Below are 23466 nucleotides of genomic sequence, written 5' to 3' on the forward strand. Positions count from 1 at the left end.
GACATATTTTTCTGCAGTGGTTAAAGGCCGTTCCTGTAACTGTCTGCCTGCTGGACGTTGCTGCTTACAGTTAAGGTCAGCAGGACAGATTATGTGCCAGCACTATAGATGCCCTAGATCAGGTTCATGGTAGCTTAAACTGCACAGACCAACACAAACTGCTTGATCTCATAGGGGAGAGAAGTAAAACTGCCAAAAGTAGTGCAATCTTCTCTGCAGCATTCCCTTGAATGCAATTGAAATGCTTCATTTTACAAGGCAAGTGAAATGTCTCATTTGGATGTGTGTAATAGCTTTAGAAAAAACACCCTGTCAGTACTTGAGGTCAGGATGTAATGAGAAACTGAGAGTGATCTCCTGCTGCAGGTAGTGCATTTGGAAATTTGTATCAGAAATTAATGACCCATTTATATAAGGGATTTTGTAGTTTGTTGGGATTTTTTTGCATTAATTTATTTTTCTTGGAAGTCTTTTGGCATGATTTGCAATGACATTTCAGGAGCAGAAATGGAAGCAGGAGATGGTGGAGAAAGACAAAGCATGTAAACTGACATTCAAGCTGAGAATCTCTCATATACAGTATGTTTTCTATCTTTTAAATTTATTACTTGTATTAACTTAATCTTGGCCAGTGCAGAAAATCTTCTGTCGGAGATGTTTCTCCAACCATTCTTTTGTGTGCACGGTGTTGGTAACATGTAAAGTACTGTTCTCCCCTGGCTTTAGGTGCCTTTCGGGCTCAGCTGAGGGTCCTGCTTTGATGTTCCACAACTCGCACAGAAAGAAGCTTTGGTGAAGAGCTGAGGATGAGAATGTAGCAGCTCAAACTTAGGTCCAGACCTGGAGATAAAGCTTGTAAACCTCAGTGGGACTATTTTGTTCATGAAATTCTGGGTATGCTGTAGTCTTTTGCCACAGGGCCAGAAACTAATTAATTGCTAACTACTGAGATTAAAATAACACCAGAGAAAAAACACTAGTTAAGTCAATAAATCAGTTGGTGCTACAATGAGAAATTTAAATTTGTTAACTATTAAGTATAGCATAAAGGATGATGCATTTAAAAATTAGTGCAGCATTGACATTTTCTTTTTAATGTATCATCTGTATTTTATGTAACAAGCAGTGCTGGACTGAGTTATATAAACGAGCAAGTGTTTTATAAATATTATTTCAATTATCTGTCCTTGGAGAAGGTGAATGAAAAATAGCTCCAACTCAGTTTTAGCATCTTCATTTTGACAGTTGTAAAATGCATATTAATGAATATGTGAAGTATCGAGAAATGGGTCCATTTGTAAAAGCTGGTGTCCTCTTAGTTTTTTATCTTAAAAGGGAAAGAAAAAAGAGAAAGGAAGAAAGACGCAGAGGGTATGTTTCATGTAGCATGCCAGGTCTTTTTGAAATAGCTTGCAGTTGCAAGCTAGCTGAATCAGCACCACATTTACTGGTAGAAGGCTATAATCATAGTAACACCTGCAGTGTACAGCGGAGAACAGACACATCAAATTCTGGCAAGGTGTTGAATGAAGTTTTGATGTCTGGTTTTAACTCAAGTCAGAGCATTGCTACAAAGAGTAGAATTGGCTAAGTAGTCGAGTTTAATCAGCAAAATTAATTTAAATTTCAGGAATTATTTAGCTAGTATATTTGAAGAAACCTTGGTTGAGAGGCATGAGGCTTTCACAAAGTATCATTATTTGGATTCATTTACTTCATACAAGATGCAGTTTTAAAATGTACAATTTTGGTACAAAATTGATAACACATGTTGAAAAAGTACCTGAGGAATTAAAGTAACAAATATCTTTTCACCTTACTTAGTGGTTTTTATAGATTAATAAACTTTTAAAGTTAGAAAGAGTTTGTTACCTCTTTTAGTGAGCTTATTTCTGTGTTGTGTGTTTGGTTCTTCAGGAACAGATAAACTTTTTTTGGTTAATGTTGTTATGAGGGTCTGGATCAGATTAAGTGTATTTGAATCAGTATGCAAGAGTGCATTGATCAGTTGTCTCTAACATTACAAACATTGCTCTGTACTGGATGCAAGAGCAAACCAGTTAAATTCCTTAACTGTTCTTTACCATACAGCTACCCCTTAAACAGAGAATAGGACCCATCCAGCGTGGGTTTGATGTCACTAGATAGAAGCCATGCTTTTATGAGAAGCAGCAAAGGAAATGAAGACTTAGAGTAACTTTAGAGCTGACTTTTCCAGTCGGCATGGGAAAATTTATCATCTGTATCTCATGTTCTTTGCCCCTTCAGCATGAGAAATGGCTGACAGCAAAAGACAAGTACATTAAAAATAATTGTCTAGGGACTACAGGCTGCAAGCATTTCTCAACACCTTTCTTTTGTTATTGGAACACACTAAGTTTTGGAAATGGAATTGCCCTGGACTTACCGTATGAGCGATCTTCCTGCCTGCTCTGTCCAGATGTTTTTAATTCTGCTTCTAGCCTTTGGGTGGGCTTGACAAAGAAACTAATTTGAGCTCTTTCATTCGTGATGCAAGGAGCGACAGGAAGGGCCACCTTCCGCTCTGAGATACCAGCAGGCAGTGAGGCCTTCCCAGTGACACAGTGGCCCAGCTGCCAAGAAGGCTTATCAGACATAGTGAGACTCCAGCCTTGGCTAAGCATTTGAGCCACTGACTTAATACAAGTAAAAGGTATTTGAGCTCAAATAGAGCATCTATTCATAGTATAGTAAGATGGAGATGGCACGAGCAACCTTACTTATTTCAGGCATGTCTTTTTAATAGCTGGCAATGGAAATGGTTACTTTTGTCTTTTGGCTCTTCATCAGACCAAAACTCAAATGAACTTCTTTTTCTTTTTTCTGTTATCTCTTCCCCATATGCTTCCTTAGCTCTCATCTCTTTAGTTAGAAAATGGCTGCATACAGAAATTAATTATAAGATGTAAAAGTTGTCAGTGAATACTGCAAGTGAAGTGCTTAATTTCTGGAGTTTGAACTCTACTAAACTTCTGTGTTTCAAAGAAGAAGTTGAGGGAGGATTGTTTAAGGGCATTAAAAGAGATTTGGAAGAATTTTTGGAACACATACCAGTCCACATAACAAATGCTTAAATGGAGAAAGGGAGATGTTCCAACTTAAAAACTTAAAATGAACTTAAGGGTTTGTTCTCGTATATCTATACCTTTTTATCAGTGTACAATAGAGTTAAAGATAGTGACCAAACCATGATTGTATTTCATTTGACTTAGTCTTTGCTGTAATTCTTCGTGTGTGATTTAATTTTAAAATGTGAAGATTCAGCTCTGTTCCTTAGTGAAATTCAAGGCAGTTGGTTTTGATGGAGGCAAGAATAGGCAACGGGCCTCCTTTCCCTGTGTTTAACTCTTCATCATGTGGTAGAGTCACCCAGCCACATAACTGGAAATAGAAAGTATATTGCAGGATTTCTTAATCATATGCAAATTCCATTCATGTGCCCAAGTTTTCAGAGAAGATTTAGAGATATAAATCTACAGACCCTGTTAGTTTCAGTAGGAGCTGTGTGACTAAATCTTCTGAATTAGTTATGAACTAAAAACAAACAACAAGCAGCCATGCAGCGCTTGTCAGCCCAACCTCCTGGCACATTTAGCTGCTTTTTAGGACTGCATTAATTGATAAATTATTTTGGCTAAAATTGAGGATGCTGGTGTATGAGAAAACAGGAGCTGTTGAGTTCATCTAAGGTACTCCTGCTCTTATAGCCTCAGAACAGGGTATGGGAGACATGGCTGGGAGAAGTGTGATATGCCTTTTATCCAGATTCATAGCTATAAGGCATTTTTAAATGTGCTTGCAGAACTAATCTGGGGAAGGTAGGAAATTTGGACTAGCTTTACCTTTGGCAGGATTGAGCACTGCTGTGCAGGACATTGTACTCTCATTTTTCTCTAATGCTTACAGGTAAGCATATGCAATTAGTCATTACAGGTGTAGCTTTGACAGGTTGGGACTAAAACCTCCAAATTAATCTCTTTGATTTTTTTCTCATTTCAGAGACACTACTCTCCTCTGAATAAAGATGGCAGAAATCAATTCTCATGTAAATATCAAGGAAAAGGTAGGTTCAAGTAACAGTACAATACAAACAAAAATTATATTTGCGTACCTATTTAATTTCTGTTCTTTCCAACACTGTTTACATACTGAACTTTATTATGTATTGACTCTGTGCATGAAGTTAAGTATGCACACAGATATTGATAGGACTAATCTGAATCTTGCGTGATGAGAAGCATTTTTACTTTTTTGCAGAGAGACTGTTTTGTCAGCTAGAGTTATCTTATTCCTTTGTAATTTCTGTGCACACTGATGGTATGAAGAACAGTCCTTTGGGATGATTGCTGCTGTACAAAATGCAGCCATTGAAGAAACATGCCCTTTAGAAATAATTTTCTGCCAAAAAATGTTATACCTATAATAGTTAAAGCAATTCCTAAAAGTGCAGGACCTGCAAAGAGTAGATTGCTTTTTCTTATGAAAGTATGTCTGCTTTTAACTGCATTCCATGTGCTTGAGGCTTCTCCATATCCTTGGCTAGAGCTAGAGCCTTGTCACCCTTTCAGGAGCAGTAAAGGACCTAAAGTTAGTTAGGATATGAGGTAAGTCAGGAGATCTTTTGTGACTCCCAGCAGTCAGATTGTGAAGAGACCATCTAACCATAGAATTTCTTTTTCTCTGTCTCTCCTTATGGGAAAAGATCCTTACCTGTTGCACTGCCCAGGTGCCTGTTTTTTTGAGTAGTTTTACCTTATATTTGTTGTTAAAATCTGTGTTGCTCATTGTTCTTGAGGATTTGCATGTCAATATGAATCTCTGTCTTGGTGATGAATGTCTTCCTTAGTACTTAATAAAAGCACAGGGTTTTAAAATTGAGTAGCATGATGATTTTGTAGTAGAAAGTAATGTCATTGAATGCTTTTCCCTGGTGCCAGAGTACAGTAATTCCTAAAATACAACTCAGTAAATCAGCTGCAGCTCTGCATATTTACTGTGTAGCTTGAATTTTTAATTTAAGTCAGTTCTACGAGTCCAGGATTTTACAAATCATGTGTTTGTCTTTTGCAAGATTAAGAATGAAGAACTGCAACAGGAGTTTTATTCATGGTAGATATCTGCTGTTCCAAGTGTGATATCAGCTGGGAGTGCCCCAAATCAAATGTTTATGAGCATATGCATTTTAAGGCAGGAAAATAATGGAAGCAATACACTGTTATAAATTGCTCCACTCTTTATTCCTGCATCTTCCATCACTATTTAATGCCACTAAATCCCTATGCCAAGTTGAGAACTTAGTTTAATAGCAATTGGAATTGTTTTGCAAAATCACTGGGTTTTATTCTGGAAAATATAAATTAATATATTTTATTAAGGGTTGGTGACCAAACAGTGTAAGCCTCATGCAAGCTACATACTGCAGTTGAGAAGGTGTTGTGCTCAGAGAGCCATTGCACTTGGGCAAGTCCCTTGTGTTTTAAAACAGGATTGCAGTGGTCTGTTTGGTATCCTGTGTTTGGTTTACATACACAACAGAGATTTGGTATCTTTGTATTTGTATGGGCAGCAACAAACTGAGTAACTATGAAGTGACTGTAGCTTCAGAGGTCTTTGAGTGATGCACTAGAAATACAAGGAAAAAGTTGAACAAATAAGTCCTGCAGAGTTGCCTTGGATAGTATTTGCACATAAACTGTAAAACGTGAGGATTTCATTTGCATGTTTGAAAAGCAGACATATTTACTGGTAAGAGAGTCAAAATCACATCCCTTTCTCACTTAGCTTACAGAGCTTCCATAGGCATGCCTCACAACACTGAAGCAGAGTGAGTTTAATGTTTACTTTCATCTACCTTTTGGAAGGCAATATTTCTGGGTAAAAAATCCAAGGTTTATAAATATAATACTTTGGCTGAGCTTCACAAATCCATTGCCCTCAATGTAAATACAAGCAGGCCTGGTTTAAAAGAACAGTCTGGAATACAGTCCCTTCCCAGTTCTGCCTTTCATCTACCTTAGTGCTTGCAGATGATGATATACTTAAGATTTCGATTTTGCTAGGACATGTATGAAGCCAAAGGAGCTGTACATCTGCACAGAAATACTTAATCATGTAAGATTCTGCAAAAGTAGCATGCAAGTTTCTCCTTACATTGAAGGTTGTTTCACTGTGATAAAACCATGGTGAAAATCCCACGCAGATTTCAGCATGTTTGTTCTTTTGTTTGGGGGTGGGGCAGCAGTTGTTTGGTTTGTTTTTTTCCAGTGGTGATGTTTCCCTGTTTTCTCTCCATGATCAGCTTCTAGTTATTCAAGAAAGTAAAACCTCTGCCACTGTTTTAAAAGTGGTGTGAGGCCAGTGCAGACATTTGGGCCAGTATGCTCACAACCAGGCTCTGTAAAGCCCCACCCCTGAATTTGAGTCATAAGAGAATGCTACTGTGGTAGTGATACTTGTATAATTCATTCTTGGCATTTCAGCTGAAATAGTTCATAGAGTCAATAGGTTAAACATTCTATTTTGTATCTTCTTTTTTCTCCCCCAAGAGATTTATATAAATGTTGGCCTGTGATGTTAGGAAGGCTAATGAAAGTTTCCATAGTTGGCAGAGACTCCTGCAGCTGTGATACTCTTGTGGGGGAGCCAGGACTGTTTCAGTTACCATATTTTCGTGCCCATAACCCACAGATTTTCTGGAATAACCGAAGTTCTGCATTTCAGCAGACACAAAGGTCATTAATTGCGTGCATAACTGGTAGAAGAAGTTTACCATCAGGACCTCTCTCAGAATAATTCCCTCTGCCCTGACCCTTGCTGTAGTCTTCCTTCACTAGGCCACTCTCCCTCTTGCCTCTGATAACACTAATAATCATTTCTGTGCCTGAAAATAAGTAAGGACATTTTTTTTTGTATGAGAATTTTCAGAGACTGAGTGTTATACATAGTTCAGATAATATGCACAAAAGTTCACTGGATTAAGGGGTAAAATGAGCTAAACTTATTGGCTTGCATCCAAAATCCATAAAATCAAAGGAGGTATTCAAGCATTAACCGAGTACATCACCAGAAGAGGTGCTGAGATTCTGAATTACAAGGCTTCCAAAGAAGAAGCAATTGGAGTGAGGAAGACAAGTGTTGTCTTGTCTCCTGCAACAATTAGGCCCTCTTAGTTTAACAAGAGAAGAGTGAGTATCAGGCACTCCCCAGAATAACCATTCTTCTCTGGCATGTGACTTTGGTTTTGATCCAAAGGAGTATCAGGAATTGTTTAAACTTCAGGACTTGCTTTTGGGCCCGTCTTTTTTTTCTCTCTCTTTTTTTTTTCTTTTTTTCTTTTAAACTTGCTGTGAGATCTGCTGTCAGCTGGAATTAGCAAAATACTCATTCAGATGAAAATTCTTCTTTTGAGATTCTGTTAGGAATGATGTTTTGCTGAAGTTCTCCTGAAAGGCTTGCTTTCTCATTTGTCATTTCAAGTGTCAGAGCTGGAGGAGCAGATGAGCAGCACTGCAAGAAGGAAATTTTATTCAGATGTGGTTTTGGAGGTTTCACAGTTTTGTTTGCATTACACTATAAATGTGGTTTTCATAAGCAATAGTCAGCATGCGAGGAAAGAGTAGGATTTAGAGTGGAAGGAATGGAAGTAGTATGTAAATTTGAAATCATGCATTACCAAAGCAGATAGTGAAATCACAGGTTGGACACTTTTTCCTTCAAGTTGACCTTTGCAGCTGTTCTTTGCCCTTGTGTTGAAGTAGATGGACTGTTCAAAGACCAGAAAAGGCCATTTGATCAAAATGCACTTTTGTCACTTGATGAGTCATTTAGCTTGGATTAAGGATATCACAAACTCATGTCTGTAAATGATGCTGTCATCACTCAAGTAGAACAGTTCTTACTAAGCCAAACTTCTCAGGAATCCTGAAATAACATATTAGAATGTCTGGCTTTCTATTTGATGGGTAAAGGTGAAATTATAAATCCATTACAAGTACCTAAAGAAGTTTACTTTTTTGAGGCTTACTAGGAATAAATGATCAGAAAGTATCAGGGTGATGAACAGATCATGTAGCAGAAAGAGAGGCACAGATCTGATCAAAGCTGTCATTTTGCTCAAAGGGTATATTAGCAACACTTGTTCAGTTTGTCAGGATGAACTTAGTAAAGCTTCTGGAAAAATGTCTCTAATGTAAGAAATAGCCTCTTAATACAGCCAAGTCAAATTGTATTTATGAAATATGTTTATGTAGAAGTTCAAAACCTTTTTAAAAATTCTACCATTAAGTGGTTTTTAAATGCATTTTCTTGCTTAATGTAGCCAGGACATCTGCTAATGCTAAATTCCTAGATTATCAAAACCAGCAGTGTTCTGCTGGCAGCTCTTCTTTCTTCCCTGCTTCAGTTGCAGGATTTGGGAGAATTTGAGGGTGTAATGGAATTGAATGATGTACATGTGTACGTAAAAATTTGCTACTGACATGCAGTAAAAGTAAAGTAAGAAATGTCTGTGTTTATTGGTAACCATACTTATAAATTAATTTAGTTCTTAACTTAGAGAAAATCTGTTGATCTTAATGTTTAGTGCAAAGTGAAGGTGGATCAATGTTAGTTTTCCTAACCAAGCATGAATAAGAATATTTCTGTGTAAGTGACCATAATAGTAACTTACTTCAAGGGGATTAGAGCAGCTGTGTTTAGGGGTTTCAGAACAGCCGTGAGCTTTCAGCAAAGAAGTTTAATTTGTCACTATGTCAGAAATACATAAACAAACTCTCTGAACCCCGGATATGTTACTTATTCACCAGAAACATCCTCTTTGAGATGATGCCAAGGGGGACCAGATGGAGCAGAGCAGCAAACAGGCAGTGATTGAGTCCATGTTGTTACAGTTGCCTGGGAACCATTTGAAATTTGACAGAGAAAGTAAAGGGCTTAGAGGAATACACATCACTGTAAGCTTGGTTCTGCATGTGGCATAGGTAATCTGGTGTCACAACTTCCAGGCAGGCTCTGTTTCTTTGTGAGCTTGACTTACCTGGAAAGTCTTATGAGATGGGTCTTTGTGAGGACTTAGAGTAAACTACCGTGAGAGGGTAGAATTCAGCATCCTTTCCTGTGTGCTATATTCCTCCAAAGTAACCTGTTACTGATTCATTTTATATATATATATAAGTGTGTTTGTGTGTATATATGTTTGTGTGTATACATACATATGGTTTTTTTAGGTGAGCCAAAAATTTGCCCCAAGTGAGATGTTTAACAGTAATCATCAGAAAAATAGCCAAGTATATCTGATCAGACCTTGAGGATTTTATTGTGAGGTAGAAGCTTATCTGAAGGGACTTGAAACCTTTTTCAATTTTGATTCCATTTCTGGGCAGTCTTGAACATTTTTTGTAAGAGACAGATAAAAACATCCTCATGACTGTGGAATTCTGGTCCTGATGAGACACAGTCTGGCTCAAATTGCAGCAAGCGTTAGCAGGACTTGAGCTCTGGATCATGGGTTTAAATGGAGGTGGACCTGGATTCTGTCTTTCATGTTCTTGACTGTATATACAGTTTTTTTCAAGATCACAGATTTATATTTTAGATCTGTGATTGCTTTAAAGTAATTTTTTAAGCCTAAGTTCTGAAAAAGTTTTCTTAGTAAACAAAGTAATGTGCTTTCCTGTTAGTCTACAGGAGGGAAAGCCCAGGAATTTAACTGCTGTCAGTGACAGATTCTCAACTAATGCTGACATTAATAGCATTAATTATCTGTGGTTCTGAAGGTATGTTACTGCATTCTCTTGGTGTCCCGGAATGCTGTCTAGCGTCCAGATGATGACAGAAGTTCACTGGGAATCTACACTGAATAAAAACAGGATGTTTCACAAAATAATTAGTCTGGTAATGCCGTTTCTCCTATGATCAGGTTTCAGTAAGTAGGAAAAAAAAAAGGTTTTTCCCACATAAATGGAATTCTAATAAAGTAGACTGCTGAGTTAGCCTTTGCAGAATGGCATTAATGCAGTATCATTGCCTGGTAAGGGATTCTTTTGCTCTGGACTTTCTTTCATACTTTAGGATGCTAAATATTTTTTAAAGTAGTTTGTTGTTGAGAAGTCATAAATACCAGATGATTCTAGTTGTATAATCTGTTGCTTAAATGTTAAGAAGTTGGATATTCTGAGTTTGAGGACTATCAGTTTAGAAAGAGAAAGTTAGGAGTTACCTCCTATCTCATCTGTAATAGAAATGAGCTCTATGCAGATTTTTGGATTGGGGAGTGATGGACTTCTCTCAAGCAGCTGAAGGTTTGTTAGCAGGTGAGGTGTACAGCTGTACTACCACAAGGGCTGTTTTATCACCTGAGCTAGCAGCTGAACCAGAGAGGGCCAGTATGCCTGGAGTGGCTGGATCCAGATCACATTGAGCCCTCCAGTGTAAGTCCACCTTGTCATCTTGCATTTGTCAAGCATTCCTGGAGCTTTGATATGCTTCTGTTCATCGCAGTCTGTGTTGGGTCTCTTATGACCTTCAGTTGGAGAAGTGCATTTGTGTTAGGCTTATGCTGTCAGGAAGTTTCCCATCCCTCCCTTTGGCTTTTTCTTTTTTATCACTAGGTCCCTTTCTGGAAACAAATGGGACACTTTTTGTGTGGGGGGACAGAGCTGAGCTTCAGACCCAGAAATCTACATATGTATTTGAAATCAGAGTACAATATCAGGGACCTTGAAGTTTGCATTTCTAGGTGAAGGCTGTCATATAGCCTGGTCTTCCTCCATACCTTGTTATCCTCCCAGATATACTGTCAGGTCACAGTCTGAGTCTTGTAACCACGTGTCAGTAATTTCTGTCCAGAAATTGCTGACATTTTCATTGCCTGTGTACAACAGTTCCAATGTAGTTTGGATTAAAATGTTGGTAAAACAGTGCATATGTTGTAGACTTGTTGTCTGGCATACAGATCTTTGTCTTTGAAATTCCAGAAGTGTGGTAACATGATGCCATTTTGCAAATTTTAGTTTTCATCTACTCACCCACTTAAATCACTGCACAAATCTGGAAGGGAGAAAATCTAACCTTAGATATCCTGGGTATTACAGCATACATACAAAAGAGAAGCAGATTTTAAAAAGTCTAAACAACTTCTGATTTGGGATTTTGAAGGTTTTGGATGCTTTCCTTTGCAATCTGATGTTCTTTTCCTGAGGAATTATTTCGTTGAACTTGACAATATTTTATGTTTTCCAGATAGAAAGATAAACAAATGTATTTTTTGTGCAACAGACAACAAAAAATATTGTTGGGTTTTGGCAGTAGAACTGTTGAGCTTTACGGTACATTAATTCCCTAAATCAAATTTTTTAGTAGTTCAACTAAACCAGTTGAACTGTCTGTGTCCACAGTGTTGTCATATGCTAAATTTCTTTTCACTGTACTGTTAAGCATTTTCCCTAAGATTATCATCCTGGAGTTTTTTTGGGTTATATCCACAACTAAATTTTTTCCATAACCTTTTTGTATTTAATTATAGTATTAGTTGGATGAAACACAATTTAGCTTTTAATTCTGGTTTTTCAATAATAAAAAATTCTTAACAAAGATCACACAGTGCAAACAGAAAGTCTTCAGTTGATTTTGTAGTCTAAAACATAGCCAGCTTGGTTGAGTTCTTGTGTGTCAATGTCCTCTAGCCTACAGATATTCTTCTTCTTTTTAAGTTTCCAGAATGTACTGTGTGGCGAGTTGCCTGATCCTCCAAGTGAGGTCTTAGCCTCACTTGGTTGTTTCAGATGCTTCCTGAGGCTTGCAGACTTTTCATAGCAAAGTAGGACCTAGAAGCCATGTGAGATCCTTGTGCTTATGTTTAAAGTTGGTTAGAATACTCTAGATACTTCTTTTACTATTTTTCCTGTAAGCAGTTACCACAAGGAGATTATGCAATTTTGAGTAGGCAGAGAGACAATTCACATGATTGTGAAAGAGGGGATTTTTTGGTGAGAATATGAAGATGTAATCCACATGGTGAAAATGTTTGAGAGCTACGAGCGTGAACATAAAATGACTGCAGCTTGTGGCCTGCTCTACCTTAGTGTCTTTGCCAACTTTCATTGTGGAGCCAGCTCGGTTCACACTTGTTGCAGCTTTATCAGTAAATAGCATGCCTGGGCCCACAATCGCTTGATTAATTAACTCCTCTTTCCAGTGCTTTCTCTTCACATCCTATTGATTTGGGTTAGTTTTCACTTGGCTGCCTGCAGTACACAGCAGAGAGCTGTACTCCTCACTTCCTTCCCCATGCGTGCATGTCAGCTGAAGGGAGAAACTTGAGCAGACAGGGGATTTTCTGCAGTTTCTGGCAACAACAGCCTCTGGTTCAAGCAGTCCACTTGCCAGCCTATTCTGTATGAACTTTAACATAAAAGTTACCCCTGTTTAGTAGATATTCTAAAGCAGCCTCTGTTCCCTGGGGACCAAGCTTGTGGGCCAGCCTGGTTCAGTCATAGCATGGCAACATTAGACACACAATGGGACAGGCCTCTGGGAAAGGGTCCTTGGGAAGTAGGCAAGCACCTCAGCTCCCCTGCCTTCTAAATGATGAATTTGGCTGGACTTGCTACCTGAGGGGTGCTGTGGGTGAATGTGAAGCTGCAGAGAGGGGTGTGATGGGATGATGGACAGGAGCACAGTAAATCATCCTCAGTAGCTGTACTAACACGTACTGAAAGCAAGCAGGAGCCTTTTGCAGTTCTGCTGCGGAGTCCAGTCCAGTAGGCATCAGGAATCTGAGCTGTCCCATCACTGCATTCAGAGAACATGCTGTGACTCCTGGTTTATGGTAGTATACAGAAACACAGTGCTTGAGGAGTGGGGTGAACATACTACAGCAAAATTAAGATTTTTTCGTCAAATCTGAGCACTTAAGTGTTCTCAGTCATCTTCTGATGCCCCTGTTGATGGAGACTCCATAGAGATTGTCCTTCGGCACCTAACTGGGCAGCTAAGACAAGGTAGTGTGAATGCTTTTGCCATGTGAGCCAGCCTAATGCCCTTAAACAGCTCTACCTTCACGTATTATGTTTTTCAATTGTATTTCACAGTACAATAGGAAGACCACACTGCGTCACAATTAGCATGATGACATTGGAATGCAGTAAATAAAGTACACCCTAATCAAGGATGTATTCCCACAGAAAGATGACAAAGGAGGGTGCCAGATAAACATTTGCAGGACAATAACAAGTTTGTGATTGTAAATACGTTCTGGATATCTTGACACGGAAGCTCATAAAGCTAATTTGGAACAACTAAACTGGTTTGACAGAGTCTCTCATTTTTTGTCATAGGCTTTTGTTTTGTTAATTATATTTAAATATTTTTATTTTGTTCTGATCTAGTAAATTTTTTATAGCATTAAAATAAAAAAGCAACAAAGTTTCATGTAGCTATTTGCTTTCAGCTATAACATACAAGGTGAGAAAATAAATTATAATGTGATTCCAGTAGAAATATGTTATCAAAACGTCATGAGTTGAATTCCATTTGGTATCAGTGGATACTGACAGTATAGCAGTAGCAAATGCTGGGAAATTTAAGCATTGTGTGCCAGAATTATCTGGGAGTGTAACACCTCATCCATCAGCAGTTTCCTGAAGGAAGCATTTGGCATCCCATGTCCTTTGTTCAGGATTTTGTTACGCAAGCTTCCTGGTCACTTGTAAATGGAACAGCAAACTGAAATAATACTGAGCAGCCACTAGAACTTTTAAAATTTATATTGTTCTCTTTTAGCCTCTGACTGTTTTCATGCGTATGACTGTTTTTCAGATGCTAAAAAAAATCAGTCATAACTTTGATATAGCAAGGCCATGCAAGAGCCTTGTTGAAGAAGTTGTGTGCCCACTAAATTTGCATAGGTAATATGTCGAGACACTTGGCACCAAGTAGACCATTTAGGAAAGAAGCATAAGGCCAAATTCTGTCAGTTGAATTAAGCTAGTTTTTCTGTTGTGACTAAGAGTTGGATTTGTTTCCAGGATTACTGGCTACCAATTCTGTGATTTGATGTAGTGAAAAAATTGCTTCATTATTTGCATGGCTGGATGAGGGTGGGATGGGTATTGGTTTGTGCAGATAGATACACTGCTGTGTGCTCGTGAGCACATCAGTGTGAGAGGCATTTATATAAACGTGCATTGGCACAGGTACCTTATAGTCTAAAGGAGTATGATAAATTCACGTGATTGTCTTCCTTTACTTACAGATCAATGCAATCCGATCAATTGTTCCGAACAAAAGCAATAATGAGATAGTTCTGGTGTTGCAGCAATATGATAACAATGTAGACAAGGCTGTTCAAGCTTTCATGGATGGTGAGTACAATGTACCTTTTTCACTAATGCAGGAGGGATTCAATACATGCCAAGTATTTGTTGTCTCTAGTGGCTGAAAATATATTCTGTAGTTCTTCTGAAATCTGATGTGTGACAATTGTTAATTAAAAAAAATTGATCCTTCTGGCTGCATCTCTGCTTCTTCATAGTATGAGTTTGACGTGGTTGTTCATCTCTTCTACCTGACTTTGCCATTCTTGAAGCCATTCTTACTGCAGACCTGCTTCTTTATTCTGCATAGAAGTTAATGCTTTTTACAGTAATATGTCAGGAAATTATTCACTATTGAAGATACAATAACTAAGAACAATTCAGAATAGTTCTGAAGCACATAACCAGGCCCCTAAACCCCTGAACTTGATGCATACATTGACATTCAAACCTCAATCTGAATTTTGCAAATAGCCTTGACATTTATAATGGCTGAACCAAGACTCCATTGAAAGTTCGAGCCATTTAAACTTGGGTCCATGTTTGTATTTTGCGTCATGAGATCACCTCTAATGAAAGGTCACTTGTATTTTAATATCACTTTCCTGGTAAATACATAAAGTCAAGTATTTTGAACTTTCACCAGAATCTGTGAGAAACCTTTTGCAAAAGTAATGGCATACCATGAGCAATCTTCTTCAAAATTTTTGTTACTTGGGGTTACATAAATGATAATAGAAGTTTGGTCATCTCAAATGGCCCTGTATATCTTTAAAATGCCTCATTTTTGCTATCTCAGCAAGTTGTTTAATTCATGCTTATTTTACTTCAAAATATTTTTAGGGTTGATTTGGAATAACTTACTAAATTGTATCAGCTAAAAAGCATCATTGTATACTAGGAATTACCAATATGCAAAAAGCAGATGCAAGCAAACTGGACTATATAGAAATGTATCCAAATTCTTCCATCAGATCTATATGGTTCTTTTTGCTTCAGACAGCTGCACAGACAGTTATGTTCTGAGGGATGTATTGAAATTGCATTTGTGTGTGCACACACACAGAGAAAAAGGGAAGTGTGATGCATCCAGTTAATAAAAACAATAATTTTGTTTTCCTGTAAGGTATGTCTTGGGGAAGGTAGTGGAGGAGTGTTTGATGAAAGTAAGTTGCTTTCACTTTATTTTGTCGTAAGTTACCATAGCTTGCTTGTGGCTTAGGAATTGTTTCCAATGGTTTCTCAAAAGGGGAAGTTCTTTCATCACCTGCTGTAAGGAAGAAACAGGGCAAACACAAGCTTTGCAAGAAGTGCAATAAAGTCATGAAGAAAAGCAAGCTGTTATACCTGAGTTCAGATGACCTTTGTTTGAACTTCACCAGTTCATGATTACTGTTCAGAAGTCTTTGTGAGGAAGTATATAAAATTTGCTAATATTTGTTACTGTCTGCAAAGAGCAGAAAAGATATGTATCCACGTAGCTGCCACTGTGGATAGAATGAGTAACTGAAATCTTTTTTCACACAAATGACAAAAATTGCTAAGATTGAAATAACGCTCGCTGAGAAGTCCTGCAGTGAAAAACATTAGGGTGGCCATACTGAGTGGAAAGGTTGAGCCACCTCCATGCAGTGCTTCTCTCAGAGGTGCTGCTTGCTGAATCAAGAAATATTCAAATTTAGTTTCCTGTTATGCTTCATATCTGGAGTGATATTTAGGTGATTTCTGTTATGAATTCTATTCTATATATATAAAATTTGATTTATATGAAAGAGGGTTCAAATGTTTTATTTGCTATGGTAGTTTACCTAATTAAGCATAACCAGAAGTTCTGTTCAGCTGCTTTGTAGATGTGTTTGAGAAAATATACTGGTGTATTCAAATGAGGACTTTGGGATTTGGACAGTTAGTGCATTTCCAAGTGCAAGAAAGAGAGGTTAGTTGGATGAATCCCTAAAGTAACTCAGCATGCATAGTATTCACAGGAAAGCTAAGGGAAGCCAAGCAAAGACACCACCAGCCAACACAAAAAGGGTTTTGGTTGTTACTGTGAAAACAGTTACCAAAGCTGTCACATGAAATCACATATTTTCAGCAACATGGAGTAAAATGGGGAGCAAATGTTTATTACTCGATACAGAAACATGGTGCCTGTCAAAAGATGAGGTATCTTTAGGAGAGGGGATTGTACTTACCTGTACATAAGTGTATGTGTAACTAATTGTAAATATGTATATAGTTATACATGAAATAGAAGTTGTCTTAGCCTTCTATCTGCATATCATGTTATTTAGCAAATAAAACTTGGCTTTGATGGATTCCATGCAAGTTTTTTCACAATTTAACAAGATTTGGCATAGCAAGATATGTAATCTTTCCTGTTGTGTGTGGCAGGCTCACCAGATAATCTTGGATCTGGTTTATTGTGATAGAAAAGTAATTGTGGTACATGTGAAAGCCTTATACCCTCACATGTCTTTGGCTGAATACAGGTTAACAATTCATGGTGGTCTGAAAACAGCAATTCTTCTTAATACTAATATCAAGATTTTGCTGAAAGGATTGGAAAGAATGGCTGAGTATGAAATCCACTTGAAAAGGCAAATAATTGAGTATTTACTGGATTTGTGAAGGGATGGTAAAGTGGTTGTTAAATTCAAGCAGAAGACCTTTAATCTGCTGGCATTTAAAAATATTATTGTAGCAGATGCTGCCATAGTAGTTTGGATGACAGTTCAGACTGCGTGCTTACCATGAGATCTATTTTCAGCGTTAGGCTACAGGAGAACAAAATGATGATGTTAATTAGAAGGAGAAGAGTTTTCTTCTAACATGGCAGCAGGCACTGGTCTGACCAAAGCTCTGCCTGCTTTGTTCCATAAATTTATCTAAGCAACTCATTATGGCTGACAGGCAGAATTTCAAGTATACCTGTAATTATTTTTCAGTATAATTTTTTACCACTCTTTTCTGCCAGGCCTAAGTTTACTGTGTTTGTGTGATGCAGATTTTATGCAAAAGTCCATGAAATTACTCTTTTGGATGCTATTTCTTTACTTTTTATACTCTTACGTCTTCTGAAGATGACAGGTAACACATAGAAAACACATGCCCAAAGTTTTTAAAACTTTTGGATGCTCTAGAGTTAGGGTGGACTGTTTAGCATATTCATTGTTGACTCTGGGTGCTGAGATACTTTCCTTTTCAGGCAAGAGATTTGAGTGTTGATTTTTCTGAGCGTAATGCTAATGCTTTAAGTTAGGCACACAATCACTTTGTGCAGTGAAGTCCATAAAAAAACAGTAGTGCCAAGTAGACCATCCATTGTAAGTAGTGAAATCAAAACAGGTAACTGAGAAGAAGAAAGGCAGCAGTGTCCATTTTGTTCTCCCCACATAAGAGAATTCACAACAAATTGAAATGCTCCTCAGCTAAGAGACGAGAAACTGATCATGTGCACACGGTTCTTTTTCATAGCTGAACTTTTGCTGAAATGTTTTATCTTTCTCTAGGCAGTGCAACTCAGGTTCTAAAGGAATGGAATATGACAGGGAAAAAGAAGGTAAGAACTTGCTCTTTAGAGTCAAGGCATTTAAATCACTTGTCAGCTGTCTGTACTTGAATTGTAGTACTTTGGGTCAGTACTTGGCCTTTTCCAGCACAGGTGACTTCATTCACACCTGTAGATAGTACTTGAAAGCAAATTTATGTACTATTTTTAATCCTATTCTTCTGTCATTGTCTCACTAAGCCCAGTGTTCTGAGCAAATTTCTGAGACAGCACATGTGTGTACTGGATGTGGGACCCTGGACAAGCACAGGACAAATCCCAAAACAGCTCATGCACAGAAACACTTCTAATAAGAAACTGTATCTTGGATACTCACAGCCACTTACAGTGCTCAATTTACTGATTGCATTTTGAGTTTGTACAATTTGCATTGAGTGGTGTCTCTGTTCTTGTGATATTTCTCCATTTAGAATAATAGAAGAAAAAGAAGCAAATCTAAACAGCACCAAGGCAATAAAGATCCTAAAACTAAGAATAATGGACCTGAGAAGGCATCCCAAGAGCCTCAGCAAATAAATGACTGCCATATGAACGGATGCCCTAAGGACAACTCTGGCCGTGGTTCTGCCAATCAGAAACTGGAAACCACTTCTCCTGAGAGCAAAGGCTCTGGATTTGTAGGGTCGGCACTGGACTGTCCAGAAATCAGAGGTCAGTTCATCTGACAGAGAGCACCTTTTCAACTGGCAGTAGCCAAGCCTTAATTAACATAAATACCATGGCATGGTATTTTTATTGCCATGAAGATGTTGTAGAGATGTTTTTGTGGAGAAATAATGCACATAACTATCAGTGTCATGCCAATAGATTAATATCTGCGCACTGTTCATCTTTCAGTATGTTTCCTTGCAAAATGTCTTTCTTCTCCTATAGACAGCCCAGCTGATACAGAGTATTGCAGGTAGAAATATAGAAGAATGCAGTGTTAGAAAATGGCTTGAGTGTCAAATTGTTAGCAAAATTATTAAATCCCTCATGTGGGGTAAAGCTGTCTGAGCACTGAGTTTTTGGCATATTACTGGATTTCTGTTTTGCTTAGTCCAAACTAGTCCATTTTTTCTTTTTCTCATCTCCCCTACACAGGCTAGACCTCCACAGGCTTTTCTTAGCAGGGAAGGGAGGGCCTTTGTGATGTGGAGAGGCACTCTGATAGCCTTTTAGTACATGCACTTAGTTTCTCACAGGGTCTATTTATCTAGTTACCATTTCTGAAACTGGGAGGGGCAGTAACACAGAAAGTTCTTCCTCGCTGTGGTAAGTACAGTTATGATTATACCAACACCAGTGTGAAGAAGCTCACTGCTCTGGGGCAGAAGCTCTGTGAAGGCTTTTGCCCACAAGTTCATAAAGCTCATATTTAACTGTTGTCAGTACTGGTACTGTTTCTTCAGCTCTTCACATTTCAGACATTTGACAGGCCTGGATTATTTCTGCTGTTAGTATTTTCTTCCTGTGCCTTAAGAATTTTGCTTGAAATCCCTTTTTCCATGGTTACAAATACAGGTCTTAAACCCCATTTTAATGGAATGTGCCAAAGTAATAATTGTCCTAAAATGAATTATCTGCTGCTTTCAGATTACTTTAGTGGTGCCAGCCTCTGGTTAATTAAATGAAGACTATGCAGGCTATAGCAGCCAAACAAACTACTTACCAAGAAATTTTGTCCTAAAAATTTGATGCCTCACTAAGAACCTGAAATATGCTCCCAGCCCTTGCTAGACTTCCACTTAACATTGGATAAAATATGCCGTAAGCCAGAAAATTCTGCATTTCCATAATACTAAAAGCATTTTTGCCACTTATTTTTCAAGACACAAACATTTGTGGTGTAAATCAGACTTCTTAGAGTAGCATTTTTTGAAATTATACATGCATAAATAAAAATATGTAGACTTAATTGCCTTTGTATGGGGAGTGTTTTCTAGGGGGTACAGAATGTGAGAAGAGTATCCGTGCTGTTAGTGATCTTTTATGGGTCAGTAGGATTGAATCTTGCTTTTTTTTCCTGTCTTTGAAAGAGTTACAAGTCAGTTGTACATATAAAGTGCAAAAAGTATCTCGAAATTTTTCTTTGCTTTTGCAAGTGGCAAATGAGAAATTATGGTAGCTTTACAATTTTTTTTCAATTTAAACACATCTTTTCTGTTTCAGTAACGAGGGGGAGAGAGCTTTCAAACAAAAGGCAGAAAAGAAAGGAAATAGAGTATTGAATATTGAATGAAACGTTAATATTCAAGTTCCCCTTACATAGTAAAATAATTTCCTGGCAATTTTTTTAATAGCGAGAAGAAAAGAATTTCTTCTTCACTTTCAGTTGCACTAGTATCCTTTTCTTTGCAGTCAGTATAATAACTACTTTCTTAGGGTCAAAAGCCATCTATATTCATATTATTACATTTGTGCTGAAGTGATCAGGATTTTCAGGGGCCAGCAGCTGTGCCCTTGCAGCTTCTGAGCAAGTCATACAGATTCTTCTGAAGCAGCGTGAAATGCTGAAATGAGTCCAAAGTGCACTTGTTTTCTATTGCTCTCTCTTGTGTTGTAATCTCCTTTGTATTGTCCTTGTATGCCTTGTTTGTTTTGGTTCCTTCCCTATCAAATGAATGTTGCTGTAGTCATTTAATCATCTCCTTCAGAGGGCTCACAGCTCAGAAGGATCATAGGTGTCTGCTGAGAGTCCCTAATACTTTCCTCCCCATGAGGAACATGAGGTTTAAGCTTTGCCTATACCAGCTCCCAATCTGTGAGGACTTTCAGAGCCATAAAATCCTGGCAGCCTGGAAGGAACTTCAAGAGCCAGAAGGGAGGACTCAGCATTTCTCCATAGAAAATTAGGGAGGGAAACATTTGGCTATTGGCCTTTAGTTCAGGTATGCTTATTTCTTGTCATTATCCCATCTTTCTTTTTCTTAGACATCTTTATTTGCTGTTACGCTTGCTGTGTATGGCCTTGTAAAGAAGCAGCGTGAATGCACTGAAAGGATATTTAGTGCTGTCTTGCCATGCTATTGCTTTTTCTAGGTAAAATCAGATCCTGACCTCTTCCCTACTTACTTTTCATGTAGCAAGATTTTTAAGGAATCTTTCAAACTTCCTGTTTATATCTCAGGGACATAGAGCTTTTTTCTTCCTTCAACCAAAGAATCTATGAGGTTCACTTGATTTGAAAAGTATTGAATGGCAAGCTGCTGCAAAAAGATAAAGCACTCATTTTGAAAATGGCAGCTCAGCATATTTCAGAGCAAGTTAATCTGGGCTGCTGCCATTAACTGGCAGGTGTGTTCATACTTGACTGTTAATACAGCAGATGTCACATGATAGATTAGTGCTGAAGTTCCAAGCCACCATGTACAGAACCATGTAAAAGTTTACTTGCAGCTACTCTTATCCAGACTTCTGACTTCTCTTGCAGGTATTTGACAGAGACTTTGATTCCTAGATTTTGTTATACATGTGTCTTAGTTGGTACGAGTCTTCAGAGACTTGCTGCAGACTTTCTCAATCTATTTTTAGTTGTGGTGATTGTCTTCAGTCAAATTTGAAAGTTCATTTGCAGCATACAAAACTACTGTTTGCTAGCCTGTGTTGGTCATCTTTCTGCTGGGTTTCAAAGTAGCTTGTGTGTAGTTTTGGAAGAAAAAGAGTCAAAGTATATTGCAGACAAAAGATGATCAAAAAGTTTTATTTAGAGTATAATTGTTGCTCTAGGTGACCTTCTTTAGGCTGTCAAGTTTGTAATTTGTCTTGACAAGTGTACCAAAGCTGCTAATTAAATGCAGTAAAAAGAGTTATGCACATTAACAACAAATTTCAGAAGATCACATCTTAGGGACAGAACCTCAAAAGCCATGGCCTTTCTTTATAGGTCAGCTGATAGCTTGCTGGTTTCTAATTAGCTGTTAGAGTTATGGTAGCAAGGGCAGCCTTGATTTATAAAGAATGTTCTATTTGCACTAGGGTGAGATGCAGCCAGGGGTGAACAGGGTTAGTGGCGCTTCTCTCAGGGGAGCATTCCTCAGTGTGTGCGAGACCGGCATCGGCATCAAACCTTTGATGTGTTCACACTGCATTGCTGGTGTTTCTTGGTTTCACAGATTCACAGGTTACCTTGACTTCTTTTATTCCTTACTTACATACTGTTTCATGCAAGGTACCTTTTCTGGTTTTGGATTCAACCTTTTAAGGCCCTTAAAAGCTGATTTAAAATGTGAGCACTGATGTTCCTCCTTGTTCCTCTGGTGTTACATGATTGCCATTAAATATACCGAGATGTGCTTTCCACCTATCCTAATGCCCAGGCAGAAAGAAGTCACTAGTTGATATGCTGTGCCTGTCCATGTGATATCCCTCAATCCCAGCAGTGTTTGTCCCATTCCATGGGCTGTAATCCAGCTGTTAATTTGACAAGTCCCTTTTCTCCAGACACCATGCATTATCAGTTGAATAAAGTGATGCATAAAAAGCATCTCAGAATGAAGAATCATTGAAGTGAGTACAAAAATTAGAAAAATGAGTTAACACAACAAATCACTTTCTATGCTTGTTTCCTATACTAAAATTCACAGTGGCAGTAATAGCTGGCCTTGCCTGTCAGTTTTCACAGTCATGCTTTGGCTGCTTGTTCCTCTGTTATGATGCTGGTATCTCGAATTCCTTTGAAGTTTTGGAAAGAGGAAACCAGGTTGTCTTGTGGCAGCCAAACAGACTCAGACATTGTTATCTTATCCCTCTGAAGCTGTTGAATCCAGGAGCCTAATCTTTGACATATGTTCATTTCCTGCTTGGTTCCTCTTAGCAGCAGCTTTTGATAGAAATCCGTAGTCAGGCAAGGTAAATATTTCAGGTAGGAATGTTTAGTCAGTGCTTTTAAAATGCTTTTAGTAAAATTAGGAATATTTTTTTGTGTGCTATATATATGCATATTTGGGCAAATACTATAATTGGTAGCATGCTTTTTATGTTATGAGGTGTTTTCCCCATTGGCAGGAAAGAGTTGATTTTTTTAACTGAGATTTTCTTTTATACACTGTGGAAATAAGGAAGTGTTCCAATTAGTGTTTAATTACCAAAACAATTTCATTTGTTGTCATAGCTCTGTGAGGTTCTGTAGAATGTGTGCCAGGAGAATGCCATAAAGACATTCTGACTTAACAGTAAGGGCTTCATACCTTTCTTAATCTTACAACTCCCTGTTTTCTTCCTTAATGCTTTCTTGCAGACAGAGAACGAGAGCGCCAGAGAGTATCTGTGGAATCAAACCCAAAGACTGTGAATGGAGTAGAGCAGCATGAGCCCCTTCAGTCATCAGTTCAGCTCCAGTGTAACGTAGGCAGGCCAAAGTCAAAATCTTCCTCAGTTAAATCGCCCAATGTGTCAACCCAGCTTGAAACAAAGACAGATGATTCAGTCAAAAAAAGAGGTAAATTTGGTCTCTGGTTCCTGTGTTCTGAGGTCAAAAACAGCTGAGGCCTCCAGGAAAAATACTCTGAATTCAAATAAGTTGAAAAGAGATGTGTTGGAAAGCACGAGCAGAATTATAACAAAATGAGTTAAACCATTTAT

At 38.1% G+C, this 23466-nt stretch overlaps 1 protein-coding gene across 6 annotated transcripts in view; it reads left to right on the forward strand.

Moving 5' to 3' along the window:
• Positions 1-23466, forward strand: part of SPATS2L (spermatogenesis associated serine rich 2 like) — a 78496-nt gene that overhangs the window by 32354 nt on the left and 22676 nt on the right. For 5 of the 6 annotated variants that reach the window (XM_064434002.1, XM_064434006.1, XM_064434001.1 and 2 more), the window contains 5 exons: positions 4021-4084; positions 14273-14381; positions 17846-17895; positions 18315-18555; positions 23123-23323. In XM_064434002.1, the coding sequence (XP_064290072.1) occupies positions 4046-4084; positions 14273-14381; positions 17846-17895; positions 18315-18555; positions 23123-23323 (640 nt within the window). In that variant the 5' untranslated portion in view covers positions 4021-4045. Of the gene's footprint in view, positions 1-62; positions 259-4020; positions 4085-14272; positions 14382-17845; positions 17896-18314; positions 18556-23122; positions 23324-23466 lie in introns of those variants that run through there. The other variant, XM_064434005.1, reaches the window with a different exon arrangement.

Source organism: Passer domesticus, chromosome 10, assembly GCF_036417665.1.
Source record: "Passer domesticus isolate bPasDom1 chromosome 10, bPasDom1.hap1, whole genome shotgun sequence".
Classification (NCBI taxonomy): Eukaryota; Metazoa; Chordata; class Aves; order Passeriformes; family Passeridae; genus Passer; species Passer domesticus.